At 40.5% G+C, this 15,480-nt stretch overlaps 1 protein-coding gene across 1 annotated transcript in view; it reads right to left on the reverse strand.

Annotated features, from left to right (window-relative positions):
* LOC149502393 (uncharacterized) overlaps nt 1-15,480 on the reverse strand; it is an 85,709-nt gene that overhangs the window by 59,034 nt on the left and 11,195 nt on the right. Inside the window, exons 8-14 of the mRNA XM_089729362.1 lie at nt 13,900-14,118; nt 5,090-5,211; nt 3,608-3,755; nt 3,223-3,362; nt 2,511-2,613; nt 1,708-1,823; nt 541-735 (exon numbers count right to left, since the gene is read on the reverse strand). Of these exons, the coding sequence (XP_089585488.1) occupies nt 541-735; nt 1,708-1,823; nt 2,511-2,613; nt 3,223-3,362; nt 3,608-3,755; nt 5,090-5,211; nt 13,900-14,118 (1,043 nt within the window). The remainder of the gene's footprint in view (nt 1-540; nt 736-1,707; nt 1,824-2,510; nt 2,614-3,222; nt 3,363-3,607; nt 3,756-5,089; nt 5,212-13,899; nt 14,119-15,480) is intronic.

Below are 15,480 nucleotides of genomic sequence, written 5' to 3' on the forward strand. Positions count from 1 at the left end.
AAACAGCGAACGGACCACCTGAAGCGAAGCGAATTGAGAGTTTTAAAGTGTTTGTTGAGTGTTTTAAGTGTTCTAAGTATTGAATACAGTTTTTAGTTGTACTTTGGTAGAATTTTATTAATCCCAAACCCCAGCGCGTAACATTATTATTATTTTAGCGTCAAAGATTTTATTGCGCAGATGGATGATCCTGTTCACGGCTCACCTGGCGCCAACTGTTGGTTACCGAAGTCCATAGGCATCACAGATCGGTGCACAGACAAATTCTACTAATAAATGCAGTAACTGAACACTGGCGCATCAGTAGTCCACAAGGCTATTATATAGTTATCTACAAATATAATATGTGCTCTTTTTATAAAAAAGTGTGTAGCACGAAGATGTTTGTAATACTCAAAATGGGATAGGAAGAATAAAATATATTTCTTTTACAATAGCAAGACAAGCCAATGATGTAAGGCTAGTCAGTACCAGTCAACTATATGTGTGCCACGCCTATCATATGTATTATATTCACGTAAATAATACTAAAAAACTTACGAAATAACATCCATTTCAACTTGCTCGTCTATTGAACTCGATAAACGTAGATTGACGTTCACTGCTTTCGATTGGAAAGATGTGAGTTTAGTAGATTCCGGAGCGAGCGCTCGTCCCGGCGCTGTCCAGTGGCACTGCACTGCATCAGCGCCGTTCAGCTGGACCGCTTGGATAGTCAAGTCCACATTTTTCACTCTACACAAATTAGAAGTACATATGTCGCGAAGTAAAATGACTGTAAGCTTTTGTAAATTATGCAAAGAAGGTGTAATAACAATTAAACTAACGAAATCAACCCGAAAAGAAAAGTATTTAGGCTATTGCATAGTTTTTGTCGCGGGCTTTGAGCGCGGCGACCGAATTAAGATTTTCCGTAACGAAAATAAAACCTAACACCCCCCACTCCGCCTATCATGTAGCTCGCGTTCAACACATTCACACGCTACGCTTGTGTAGTGTTTGTGAATAAGCACTCGGCGTGACGTCGAACTGCATGCGCATCATGAAAAGTCTAGCTTCTGAGTGTGAAGGGGACAGTTAATGTTTTGCTTTTGTTAATGTTTATAAATATAGCGTGTTCTTATTTTATTATTATTTTAATATTAAATTATTATTGTCGATTTATAATTGCATAAGTTGATGAAAAATGCTATGCAATACCGCGGCAGTCTCCGAGTGCCACATGTCTTTTTTTACAATTTCACAGTGATGAGTATTCAGGAATACTTCTTCACGTGTAGCCTTCTCGCTGTCGAGAAGTGCTGTGGAGACTAGAGGGCCGCGGCCGCTCATTTGGAGCCTATTGTAGTTCGACATCGTAGTTCGCTATCTTCCGTTTCTTCCGTGACGCGCAGAGTACGTCCTTGAAGTCTGGTACGGTTGAGTCTCTCGAGACTCGGGCCTCGACATTATTTGAAGTAGTTTATTTGAAAACGTAGTTAAAATTGTGATAGAAGATATTCATCCTCAGCTCTTTGATACCCACTGCTGGACACATGGGCCTCTCCATATTGATGACATAATGTTCGGTCGCCCACCAATGTCATCCACGTCCGAACCGCGTCATCGGTCTTCCGGCTCCTCTATGTTCTAACATTAGCCACTATTTCGTCACTCTCGCTATTAACCAAAATGAATTAAAATACTTTAAGAAAATGATTTGGGCACCTTCTAGAGTGAACTATAGGTATCAGCGGTGGGTCCAACACAAATCGCACTGGAACAACTTCCCACCATATTTCTAACTGACAGCAGACCACGTCACATACTTCTACAGGAGGACTCTAAAAATCAATATAACTACGTACAAACTTATTCATTTAAAACATTAATAAATTGAATATATTTTCTAATTACTGGTTTTATCAGCGCACACGTGTAGCTATCACCACCCTGCCTATTTCGGCCGTGAGCTCATTGTACTGTAAGAACTGAGACTTAGAACTCATATCTCCAGATATTTACGTTGTCGATGTCTATGGGCTCCGGTAACCACTTAACACCAGGTTTTCTGAACTCATCCGCTCCTAAAAGCCAAAAAAAATAGCGTAGTTTGCCCAGACTTGGTTAGTGTCATATCAAACTACCGATGACCGCGTGAGTTTTTCAAATGAGTTTGCTAATTTGGTTTCGGCTTATACATCTGCGGCCGAATTCGACCCAAGCAGGAGAACTAGACTGCGACCACCAGTCGTGGGTCGTGGGTTAGGCGATTCGTAACGGCATCTTGATAAAGGGACTATATCACAAATATCGACAGTATAAAGAGGGGTGAAAAGAAAGCCGCCAGGACACTCAGTCTCTCTCTCTCTCTCCCTCTCTCTCTCTCTCTCTCTCCCTCTCTCTCTCTCTCTCTCTCCCTCTCTCTCTCTGCCTCTCTCTCTGACTCTCTCTCTCTCTCCCTATCTCTCTCTAAAAGGAAGATGTGTGCTAACATAATCGCAGCTCTACCAGGGAACATCCACACTTACTTCTACACCCGGAGCGGTTTGTGGCTTAATTATTTTCATGTCCGTAATCATTGGGTCATATTCCTCTGAGAAACTTTTCTTTGGGATGTTTCTTAAAATTAACCTAAAGACATAAAATATATTATTTATATTTAAGATTAAAAACTTTATTATTAATAAACTGAGCTGTTTAAATTTTTTTTAAGTTTTTTTCAACAATAGTGTTTACATACTCAACCTATTATACATTTAAACATGTTTCACAATATATAGTTGTGTATGTATATATTCTGATGTATTAGTGTTTTTTTTTTATATTTATTATTACCATCATTGTTATTGTGTATTGTATCAATAAGTAAATTGATTAGATTGTACTCCTCTACCCACCTATGTAAAGCTCACCCTCTTTAAGAACGGTTAGCTGGTAGATAACTCAATTGTTGAGTAAAGCTCGCCATTTTATAACATTTTGCAATTATTATATTGTATTAACTGTATGTACAATAAAGAATAAGGAATATAATAATTTGTTTGCATATTCACAAGAAATGAGAATTCCAATAGAAAACCTCGTTAAAATTGGATTCTTGAAAACAAACGGAGCAGAGGTTTATTTATACCTCTAATAAAAACACAGGTCGAGAGAACTCTAGCTCTGTTCACAAACAAACATTTCTTTTGATCTATTTAACTGCTATTTATACAAAGACATAAAAAACCTAGTAATTACATCATGACAGCTCTTTGAACACCAAGCTCGGACCCAACGTCTTCTGCAGATACGATAATTTCAGTTGTTGACCGCGGTGCGGACCGACCTTTTGAAGGGTCCACTTCCACTAAACGGAACGGATCCTCACGATCGACCATCTGATAATACAACGCGGAAATCACTCTCCTCTTAACCATAAATAAAGTATTTCTAAATGGTAGGGAATAAAAATTTGTACAAAAAATAATTATCTTTCATATATTGTTAGCAAAACATTTCTACCACATAAAAATGAGAATTCGCACTCATTTATTTGAGTTTTTTTTAAGTAGAGCACACAAAAAATCCTAAAGCTACATGTGCCATAAGCCTCGTAGTAGAGAATTATGTTTACAGAACTAACTTGTTGTTCATCATGGTTTGTACACTTTGATCCACAGTGAAATTCTTCTATTTCACTGTCTCCTTCTTCCATTTCATTTGTTGTTTTCTCATAACAGAAACATTTCCCCCAAGGTCGAGCGGTCCAATAGTATGAATATAACAACGAGCTGTATAAAACAAAATAATATTTTGAACGCGCTATAATCTACTCCGAAGCCATGGTAGTACAGCCATCCATTAGACAAGCCAGTAGTAGCTGCAACAAAGACAGTCCACTACATCAAACTAGGCCCCAATGAGTGAATTCATAATTGATTTTAAAATTTCACCTACAACAGACCGGCTCGCTTATTTTCCGGTACAGCCACTATAATAAGTCCAGCTGGGCGTACTGTGTAAGATGGACACACAGCCCCGACATCCTCCAATCCAAGCCCAAATAATTCAACATCATAATTATTAAACCAGTTTGTTATAAACTACAATTACTTCATATTATAATAACGATGAGCATTGTTCAAAAGCTAGAGTCAATTTCAAAGTCGGTCCATTTTCATAAGCTAGGGAACTTAAAACTTGTAAACTTGTTAGGTAATGTTTATCCTTTACAATGGAAATGCCGTCAAGGTATTAGTAGGCAAAACCGCTATATTGTTGAGGTAAATTTGTGAAATATGTGATGTTATTACAAAAGTTTTCACCTCGGTTTTATTCACTGGTAATAATGTTAAAAATGCGAAAAAATGTTTGTTAGGTTGTTGGTAGTTTCTTTCATCCGGCAAATTATCGATATGATCGTTTCAATGCTTTACAAAGAGTATAGTAATAGAGAATAGCAATAGCCGAAGTCAAAGGAAAACGAATAATATTTTTTTTATCTCAGAAAAGTTCTTCGATGAAACTTTGAGCATTAGTGGCAACTATTTTTTGCAAGGCAATTTTTAAATTTCATAAATATCTTAGCACTCATAAGGTTATACCGCTCTTGCAAAAGTTCTGACGACAGAAGTTGATCCCGCAGTTTTAAGAAACAAGATATTCATAGTAGAGCGGCTGTTCACCAACGTTGACACGTCGGCACGTCGAGTCCACTTTATTAGATGGCTTTCAAAGCTTAATCTCAGGTTTTGAGTCCGCGCGGGTAGGTACCACCGCCCTGCCTATTTCTGCCGTGAAGCAGTAATGCGTTTCGGTTTGAAGGGCGGGGCAGCCGTTGAAACTATACTGAGACCTTAGAACTTATATCTCAAGGTGGGTGGCGGCATTAACGTTGTAGATGTCCATGGGCTCAGGTAACTGCTTAGCACCAGGTGGGCCGTAAGCTCGTCCACCCACCTAAGCAATAAAAAATAATCTCAGGTTTATTTCAATCACTTTACATTTGAATTGCGACTGACACGTGCTAACTAGTTTGGGAGTCGAGCTCGCGGCCCGCGGTAGTTACCGGAGCGCACGTGCACCACGTCGTGCTACCACTTCCTCGATGCGTTAAGCGCATTACCTGTGATTAACAAGTTGAACACTAGCTGACAGACTCCGGTTGGGGAAGGCAGTCCCGAGATGCACATAGTACTCGCAGGACGCATCATCCTCGCTACAAATATCGTAGTCCTTTTCTTGGGCCTGTATAAAAAACATTTTTTTTTATTTCTCTTGTAGTCAGCTTGTTATACTGTTCACTTGATGGTTACCGTCGCTCATCGATGTCTATAATGCAGAGCTGACTCTGGCGAGGGGCCTGAGCCGCTGAGTACTGACGACAAACCTTGTTTTAGCCAAACTAATTTAAAATCATAAATACAGCGCCGTTCTTCACTATGGGAGATGGCTTAATTTCAATAATCCCTTAATAAATTAGGTTTTGTTTTAAGTTTAAAAGCGCGTTTGACAGCGAAAGTATATACATTCACAAAACCCACTGTCGAACGGTGATAAGTCCGGATTCATGTTCACGAAGAAAGTTCAAAACAAATAACAAAATCAATGGCAACGTCGCCGAGTTGTGCGGCGTCCACAATTCCTCTCAAACGTAAATGCAACTCTAAGGTTTGTGCAACTAGATGCAACAATGTACTTAACATAATGCATATTAAGCATAAGCTAAGCATAATATGAACTATTAGCAACATTTGTATTTGTTCTTATAAGTCCAGAAATAGCTAAACTAGATACACATATTATTATACAGGTTAAAGGAATTGTTTGAAAACATTAGAGCAGTCTTTCTCAAAGTGGGCGATAACGCCCCCTGGGGGCGTTTGAAACCTAGAGGGGGGCGTTGAGGGGCCCAGGAAAAAATGGTGGGCGTTGATGTGGGTTAGGGGGGCGCTGTAAAATTTGTAATTTAATATACTTAATTTACCCATTACCGTCCAATGTCAAATAGTATAGTAAGCCTAAACAGCTCACTTATTGTAAACATTGTTTACTATTTTATTTCTATATAATAATAGGTTGGGGAAAAAGTTTCTTCGCATTTTTTAAGAACATTCACAACATTTTTTAATATAGTTTATTCGCTTTTAACTAAAGTATGTCGCTACCATTTTGTTCGATAACTTTTTGCCATCTTGTAGGTAGGGACATGATCCCATTGCTATAGAAAATTTGGGGCTTCTGATCAAAATACCGCGACAATTGGTTTTGGCAGTCCTCTCGTGATGTTAACCTGATACTGCCTAAAGAATTTTGAAGAGACCGAAACAGGTAGAAATCTGAAGGTCAGGTCTATACGGTCAAGGTCAGGACTATACGGCAGATGCATTAACACCTCCCAGCCAAGCTCTCTTAATTTTTTCCTGAGTGGCTAAAGATGTGTGAGGTCTAGCGTTATCGTGATGAAAAACCACACCCCTTCTGTTGATTAATTCCGGCCGCTTTCTCTCAACTTCTTGCTTTTGTTTCATCAGTTGTTCGCAGTAGAGTTCAGAATCGATGGTCCTGCCTGGTGGTAACAGCTCATAATGTATAATGCCCTTCCAATCCCACCACCCACACAGCATCACCTTGTTGCGAGTTAACCCAGGTTTTGCCAGAGTCTGTGAAGCCTGACCGGCCTTTGACCACAACCTTTCTCGTACGTTCTTGTCGTACGTGATCCACTTTTCACCACCAGTTATCAGCTTCTTCAAAAATGGTTCGATTTCATTACGTCGTAATAAAGAATCACAAATGAGTACACAGTTCATTAGGTTTCTTTCAGTGAGCTTTTTTGTGTACCCAGTTTTTTTCAAATGCGCCATAACTATTTTGTGGTCAATTCCCAGTTCTTCAGTTACGTCGTAACTACTGATATGCCGATCTTGCCCCACTTTTTCAAAAATGGCATCCATTTTATCCGTAATAGGGCGACCAGAGCGACGTGCATTTTTGACATCAAAATTTTCGGATTGAAAACGCTTAAACAAAATTTGTGCTACTCTCACAGACATTGCACTAGGTCCATAAACATCGAAATATTTTTTCACGGCTGGCGTTGTTTTTTTACCTTTTTTGTAGTAAAATTTTAAAATGTATCGAATATCTTCATTAGATTCACTCATCTTGACAGTACGAAAAATAAATAAAATCACAAATCTTCCTAATTTTAATTTGGAATTATCTTCTTTCGAACTTAAATTTTTAATGATACCAAAACCAGCCAGATACAAATAGTATAGCCAAGGAGATTTTATTACAAGTTCATACATTTTTAAGCTATTGCATAGCTTTTATCGCGGGCCTTGAGCGCGGCGACCGAATCATGAAATTCCTTAACGAAAAAAAACCTAATATCCCTCACTCCGCCTACCATGTAGCTCGCGTTCAACACATTCACACGTTGCGCTTGTGTAGTGTTTGTGAATAAGCGCGTGGCGTGACGTCACACTGCATGCGCATCATGAAAAGTCTGCCCATCTCTCTCTCGCGCGGTTTAGCTTATGAGTATGAAGGGGACAGTTAAGGTTTTGCCTTTATTAAGGTTTAATATAGCGTGGTCTTGTTTTATTATTGTTTTAATTTTAAATTATCATTGTCTAATTATAATGTCATAAGTTGATAAAAAATGCTATGCAATAGCTTTACCGCCGCAGTTCCCGAGTGCCACACGTTTTTTTTTTTTGTCAAGAGGAAATTGCCGGCCTTCCGCCCTTCACTAGGGGATGGAGGGCGGGGCATGTCGGAGTCGAACCGACTAAAACCTCTTGTCGCTCAACAACCAGCATCCAAACCTCGCATGAGACAGAGCTCATGAAAAGGCAAAGGGGGGAAAGTGAAGCGCTTAGTGCGGAGCACATCTCTCCCATCACCCGGGACGCCGGACTGGTGGTCGTCGGCGCTACGACCACCAGCCCTCTCGGTCGGCAGGCTGTCCGAAGCCCGCCTAGATGGCGCCGGTTAGAATGGTCTATCCTACGGAATACCCCGCTGGGTCAGAACCAGCGTGGGTTGAGGATAGCCGGCCTTCCATCACCCGGATGCTCATGCGTAAAACGTGAGCAGATCAGCTTGCACGTCGTCTTCTTAGGCGCCCTTCGCCGGTCCCCAGGCCGACATGTGAGGGAGATCCGAAACATTTAGAGAGCCAGGGCTTGGGCGAGATTCGCCTCCCTGGACCCCGCTTGATGGCGGCGGGCCTGTGCATCTCTCACGATCCCCGCCGCCTCCTTTAGCGAGATGGTACACTCGCAGAAGTCGAGCATCGCCTTTCACGACTCGTCGTCACCGAGCATCGATGCCAGAACACTCGGCAACGACAAGTCGTTTCCTATTTTTGCGACGAGGACACACCGCCGCCCCTCCCATGTGGGGCAGGCGACGTGCGTATGCTCTGCCGTGTCCAAGTCGCAACCACAATGGTGGCACTCTGCCGTCGGCTCGGCTCCGATCCGGTGCAGGAACTTACCGAAGCAACCGTGCCCAGTGAGTACCTGCGTGAGCCGGAAAGTGAGGCGTCCTTTGTCACGATTCACCCAATTCACAAGAACCGGGCGAATCGTCTCGACGGTCCTACGACCAGCCGAAGGATCGGCCAGCCGCCTGGACCATGACTCCAGCACGGACCGCCGAGATTGGGCCCTCCGCGCTCTGACCACACTGAGGCTGGGACGCGCCACGCCCCGGGCACGAAGGCTAGCCCGCCACTGGTAGTCAGCGGCGAGCGCCTCCGCCTCCAGGACCCAAGGCGGCGTCCCAGCCAGTACACACGCCGCCTCGAAAGAGATGGTGCGATAACCACGGATGATCCTGACCGCGATGGTGCGTTGTGGCCGTTGCAGCAACTTCGCTACCCCCACGGCCAGTGACTGGCCCCACACGGGCGCCTCGTATAAGGCCATTGACCGCACCACCCCCGTATAGAGACGGCGCGTCACCTGGTCAGGCCCCCCGATGTTGGGAAGAAGCCGGCTTAGCGCGCCGGCTAACCCCAATAAACGAGGGACCAGGTTCTAAAAGTGAACACGCAAGGTCCAACGACTGTCCAGAATGAGGCCGAGGTACTTCAACTGCACCCCGACCCGATACGGACGCCTCCAACCACGATATGGGCATCGACAGGTGGCACTCTCCGGGGCCTGTGGAACCACATGGCCTCGGATTTACTGAGTGTCACGTCGAAGCCCAATCTCCTGATTTTGCCGACGACATGCGCCACCCCAGCGGTGGCAAGACGAGCAAACTCAGCAAAACTCCCCCCCCCGGGACACAACCAGCGTGTCGTCTGCGTAACAGATTACACTTGGGCCCGGGAGGAGGGCACCTCTCAGTACCCATTCATACCCGATATTCCACAAAAGGGGGCCGAGCACCGACCCCTGTGGAACACCGCGCACGACCGGGAACCTGTGCACGATCCCACCGTGTCCAGTACACGTGACCGATCTGTCCTCCAAGTAGGAAGCCACCAGTCAGCGAAGGTAGGGGGCACTCCGTGTCTTACCAGGGGCATTTTTTAAAATAAAAGAATGCTTATTGTGGCATAACTATAATAGTTAGACATATGCTGTCGCGACACTTTTTGTAAATAATAATGTTTTTTACAAAGTCATAGTACATTATTTTATTCTATCATCAATAGTTTTCGTAGGGCACGCGACGTAAAGAATATTGTAGGTAATTTTTTTTACACCTTGGGTTAAATTATTGGAGTTTTAGTAAGGATACCTAATTTTTTTCAAAAAAGATTATAGCCTTTGTCACTCGGGAATAGTGAAGCTTCCAAACAGTGAAAGAATTTTTCAAATCGGTTTAGTAGTTTCGGAGCCTATTGAATACAAACAAACCTTTCCTCTTTATAATATTAGTACAGATATTAATTATTACAAATAATAAAAACGCTGACTTAGGCGGCGGTTTTTATTTGAACCAGTTCTAAATTATAAACTAAAATTCTATGAAAAATTACCCATATTTATCTATAATACGAAATGATATTAATTTATTTTTCGTAGTTTCCTTCCTTCTTGCGTCGATAACCTCAGTGCTGAGGGTCGTGGCCTCCTCTAATAACTTTCTCCTACATCATCTTGCGCCATTCCTGCCTGTCCTCGGCTGTGTGGATAGCAACGTGGACTGAGGTATTGAGAGTGCGGAGGTGCATTGGAATCTTGAGCTCGGTAAGAATGGATTCGTTGGTTCTGTGTTCTGTCCAACGAATCCCGAGCATTTTCCTCAGCACCACATCTCAAACGCGTCGATGCGTTGGCGGTCGGCTTTCTTGAGGGTCCAAGTCTCTGCGCCGTAGAGAAAAATGCCACCCAAACACGGTCCGTTTGGGATATAGCTCTCTTTGCCATACTGATTCGCCTTTTGAGGTCCTTTTCGGAGGATCCATTACTAGCTATGACGAAGCCCAGATAAATGAAATCCTCTACGACTTCCAGGTTTAGCTTATTCGTAGTTTAATAAGTTATTATTGTTAGTAGTATTATTTACTAGTCGAAATATACATTTTTAATTATCTTATGATGAGAATCTTATATTAATGAGAAAGATATTCAACAAACTATATACAATAGTTTCGTTCTAATAAATTAGCATAGTAATAGTACAGTGAACTAGCAATTTATTTTGGTAATTCTGAATTTAAACAAACATATCGATGAGAAGAATTCATTTTTACTTTGCAAATTTGTAAATACACGCTCTGTAGCAATGTACAGACATATAATAATATGAAGAAACAATAATAGCATCTACAAATATATATGTACTACGTGGTACTACATTTACTAAAATTAATACAACATTTATTAATTAAATTAATGAAATTGTGGTTTTAAAGTTTTAGGGGTGTATAAAAAATGGGGGGCGCTGAAAAATAATTGATTTTCAAAGGGGGCGGTAAAAGAAATAAGTTTGATAATCACTGCATTAGAGTGTGTCTGGAAGATCTTTCTTAACTAAATAAGTAATTTGCGACACTTATGTATTTTGCCTACTATTGTATAATATAATTATCATCTACCAAATTATCTCCTTAAAATACCAATTTTCGTTAATAATTTAAAATGCTCCTCAGAATATCCTTTACATATTTGAAAATATGGAGACCCCTTTTTTGTGAGACATACTATTATGGCTTTATCTATAATATTTATGGACTTAAATTATAACTCTCTTTTGTAGAGCTATCAAACAATGCGTTTTCAATAATACGCCAAATAATAATATGCTTAAGTGAATTCGAATACTTATTTATACCATCCGTTGGAGGTCCCTCTGGCCATGGAACCATAAAACTATTGCCAACCAGCTATAAACTCGATTACGACTACTGGAAAATCTTACCATAGGGTTTTCATACATTTTTCACACAAAAGTATTAGAGTAATTTATTATTACTGAGTGGAAGCCACAAAAACAAGTGCTGAGAAGTTCTGGTATGACAAGATGACAACAGCACTCACCGTACTTTGTTCTATAAATAAAGAGAGAGAGCATTTATGAATGTATGAAGCGCCTAAGCTGATACTTTCAAATGTTTCAGAAGTCCAACAGCAGCTATTATGATTCTCGAATGAGAAACTACACAGTAGGATATTATTAGGTTTGTTCGGTCGCAGACATCATTTGAAACTTATTTTCATTCTTCTTATTTTATTATTTTGAATGTTTCGAGTACTGTACAATTTTCGTGGCCACGCACGCGCAAGCTCTTTTTCCTCTTAAATAGATTTTAAAAAGCAATAATAGAATATTACGTAACGATTGCACCAATTACAGAGACGCAATAATAATAATAAAATTTGAATTTTAACATTGAAATTTGAGGTTATTGAAATTATTATAGAGTTTCTATAGACTAGTATTACAACACTTACAACTATTACAAGAAATGTTATAATATATGAGTGACGATTAATTTAAAATATCCATCTTCCGATGATGCTGGACTTCTTTCTGTATAATCAATTTCTGCAGAGGGCTCACGATGATTATCTTACTATACAAATATCTTAACGTCTACTTCTTTGTTTTTATAATGAATAAATACGTATCAAAGTACTCGACCACTAATAAGACAGAGTTGTGCCGACTTATATTAGGTATGCGAAAACAGGGAATAAAGGAAGAATAAACGCACAACAATTCTGCCGGCCTTCTATAAATTATCTATGAATAGTCTCATGCGAGTGAAGTGCAGTCGCGATCTCCGCGTCATATGCGTTTAATTACGTACAATTCGCGAATGTTAATATGTACTGTGTAATGCACGTCAACACTCCGCATAAGCCCCGCAATGACGTTCCGCGGAGAAATGAGGCTCCTCGGAAACATATCACGTAAACAAGCCTATATACGACACTTACTAGAGCTCTCACAACGCAACGTTTATATAGAGACTTTTTTAAACCGACAAAGTGTGATTGATTACTTAGATAGAAACTAAGTTCGAAGACGATCTTCATACTCTTCAAACTGGAAGGCCGTAACTATAGGTAGAAAGAAGCCGAAAAGTAACAAATGTGTTTTATAATCGATAGCGACCCGCCCTCGCTTCGCTTCGGAAACATTAAAACACAAATGAAACAAAAAAAAATATATAAATTTTTTTTTAATAAAAGTAGCCTATGTTCATCAGGGACAATGTCGGCTTCTAATGGAAAAAGAATTTTTCAAATCGGTCCAGTAGTTTCGGAGCCTATTCGAAACAAACAAACAAACAAATCTTTCCTCTTTATAATATTAGTATAGACAAAACTCCAGTGCGTAGTAATCTTTATAGGGGGTATATATTAGGTAAGAATGCGGCGCGCGATAAAGTTAATAAGGCACTTTGTATTCGCGTTGCGTTATTTTAAAATATTGTATAGGTTGTCGCTCGGCCGTACAGCTCGCGGGGGACCGACGTCTGACACTCGGCACTTGTGTTGTGTCCTTCTGGTCCTGGCTAAATACGGTACAACGACGGTTCAATAAAAAAATGTGTGGTGTCGTGGGACACCGGATAGAAACGAAGTTCCTTATTGTGAAAATATTAATTTTAAGTTCTATTCGAGGTATAAAGAAAATAAAACTGGAGGTTTCGCAACAACCCACGGTTATGCGGTAGCGTGCGAACTTATTGTGGTACACTTCAATTACGGTTGTTTGCATAAGAGTTAGTGTATTGCGCAAACGAACGCTCTGAGATCCTAGTCAATGAATGATAAAAAAATATGTTATTTTTTGTACGTTATTACAAAGTTAAGTCGTACACTGTGTGCATTACTACTAAAAATCTTACGTTACGGACGTTCCCCGGTTAGGGTACCCCTCCGCATCGTCCCATAAGGAACTTCGTTCCAAAAAATACCATAGCGAGGTCGTAACAAACCAACGTAACACCATTTAAAATGATAAATATCACTACAAAGTTAGCAAATAGTAGAACCTCACAGAATAAGACGAAGACTCCGTCCTCTTGAGTGAGATTCGACAGTGAGATTCCTGTTGTTATCTAAGAGCTCCATGGATCACAACTAGGAAACTAATAAACATATTTCGATAATACATATTATAAATTCTAATTTTAAGTACTAATGAGACTTTCATCAACTAACAATAATATATTATTTACCTTAAAGTGACTAAACAAAATGAAGTTTTTTTTCTGGTAGTCTATAGTATCTGATAAACACATTTATAAAGTGTTATTGTGAAAAGCGATATAGAATACAAAATCACCTTAATTGTAAAGTTAGTGGGGCGGCTAAAACTGTGCGTGGAACCGTTCCTTTTCCCTAACATAAATAAATGAGACTGCTTTCTTGCCAGTCACATCGGATACATTGACTTCTTCAAGACAAAATATCTCATTTAAATTGTGAGCTGTGTAACGCCGCTCACCTCTATGGTAATATGTTTCGGTGAGAACATCACAAAATCAGCCAGCAAGTTCAAGGGGCGGACCACAGCAGTGGAGCACAGGACTCGTAACGAGGCCACGTGGAAGCCAGCGCATTCAGCGCTGCACCACACGCAGCCCGGCACCGCGCCCCCACCAGCGAACCAGCAGGGCCAGACGGTGAAGGCTCCTGCTTGTAGACATCCTCGTGACGTTATGCCCTGCCGATTACGGTTTTTAAGGTTTACATTGAAAATTTGAAACGGTTTTGTTATTAGCCAACCTCGAATTAGACAGCGACATTCACGTTGTGTTATTTGTACGTTTTTTTTATTGCTTTAATGAGTGGACGAGCACACAGCCAACCTGGTGTTAAGTGGTTACTGGAGCCCATAGACATCTACGACATGAATGCGCCACCCACCTTGAGATATAAGTTCTAAGGTCTCAAGTATGGTTACAACGGCTGCGCCACCCTTCAAACCGAAACGCTTTACTGCTTCACGGCAGAAATAGGCAGGTACCTACCCGCGTGGGCTCACAAGAGGTCCTACCACCAATAAAAAGTCTCAAACTAATATTTAATCCCATGTGGTACAAGAAAAAATTGTCTACAAGAGTTTCTTACTCATCTGTTCGTAGATTGATCCTAGTGAGTGCAGTGTCGACGCGACACGCGCCGGTACGTAACGAAGCTCGATACAATTTTAGACATAAATCCTTTAGTTATTTATCTGTTTTACAAAATCCCGACTTGACAAATACTTGACACAAGCAAACAACACCAAAACACTTCTCAAAGAGCATTGAGTTACGCAGGTACAATTAACAAGAAAAGTTTCTTGGGACGTTCTTTAAATAACGAGCAAGGAAATCGTCGGAATTTTAATTAGTAGAACGATGCTAAGCTGCCCTCTGTTACAATTATGTTTATTGTTTAAGAAAAGGAAAAAAAAAATTACTGAAGTGAATGTATTTGTAATGCTGTAAAATAATCAGATAAAAAGCACAATATTTGCCGTCAATGCGTCATATTGTCAGTTCGCAAGTATCTGCCAAAAAGCAGTCATTTGCCAACTGCTTTATCATTCTGCTACTAGATAATAATAATATGGAAATGTTTTTTCAGGCCGTTTGGTTCCTTTATTGTAAAAGTGATCGTGAACACATGCTTATAACTTAACCCGTATATTTATTTATTTTAGTATGTGTTCGAATACCAACTGACATATGTAGACCGCGCTTAAGCCCAACTACCCCAAAATGTTTGAGTAACGTTGTACTGTATAATGATGACTAAGCTAGGCTAAGCTCTCGGAGATTCATCAATATTAAGCTCGGTTTTCGTAGAAAGCGTCTCAGATGGATGGCGTTGAATACATCATTGAGTCGTTGTCACTATTATTATGTGTACTGATTTAAGACATGTACATATGTAGTAAATTTTCTTTGTTGCGATGTAGTTAACGCATTAGAAAACAGAAAGCCTTGGGGACTCGGGGACTGCCGCGGTAAAGCTATTGCATAGCAATTTTTATCAACTTATGCAATTAGACAATAATAATTTAATATTAAAACAATAA

This window comes from Bombyx mandarina, chromosome 08 (genome assembly GCF_030267445.1).
Source record: "Bombyx mandarina strain Sakado chromosome 08, ASM3026744v2".
NCBI lineage: Eukaryota > Metazoa > Arthropoda > Insecta > Lepidoptera > Bombycidae > Bombyx > Bombyx mandarina.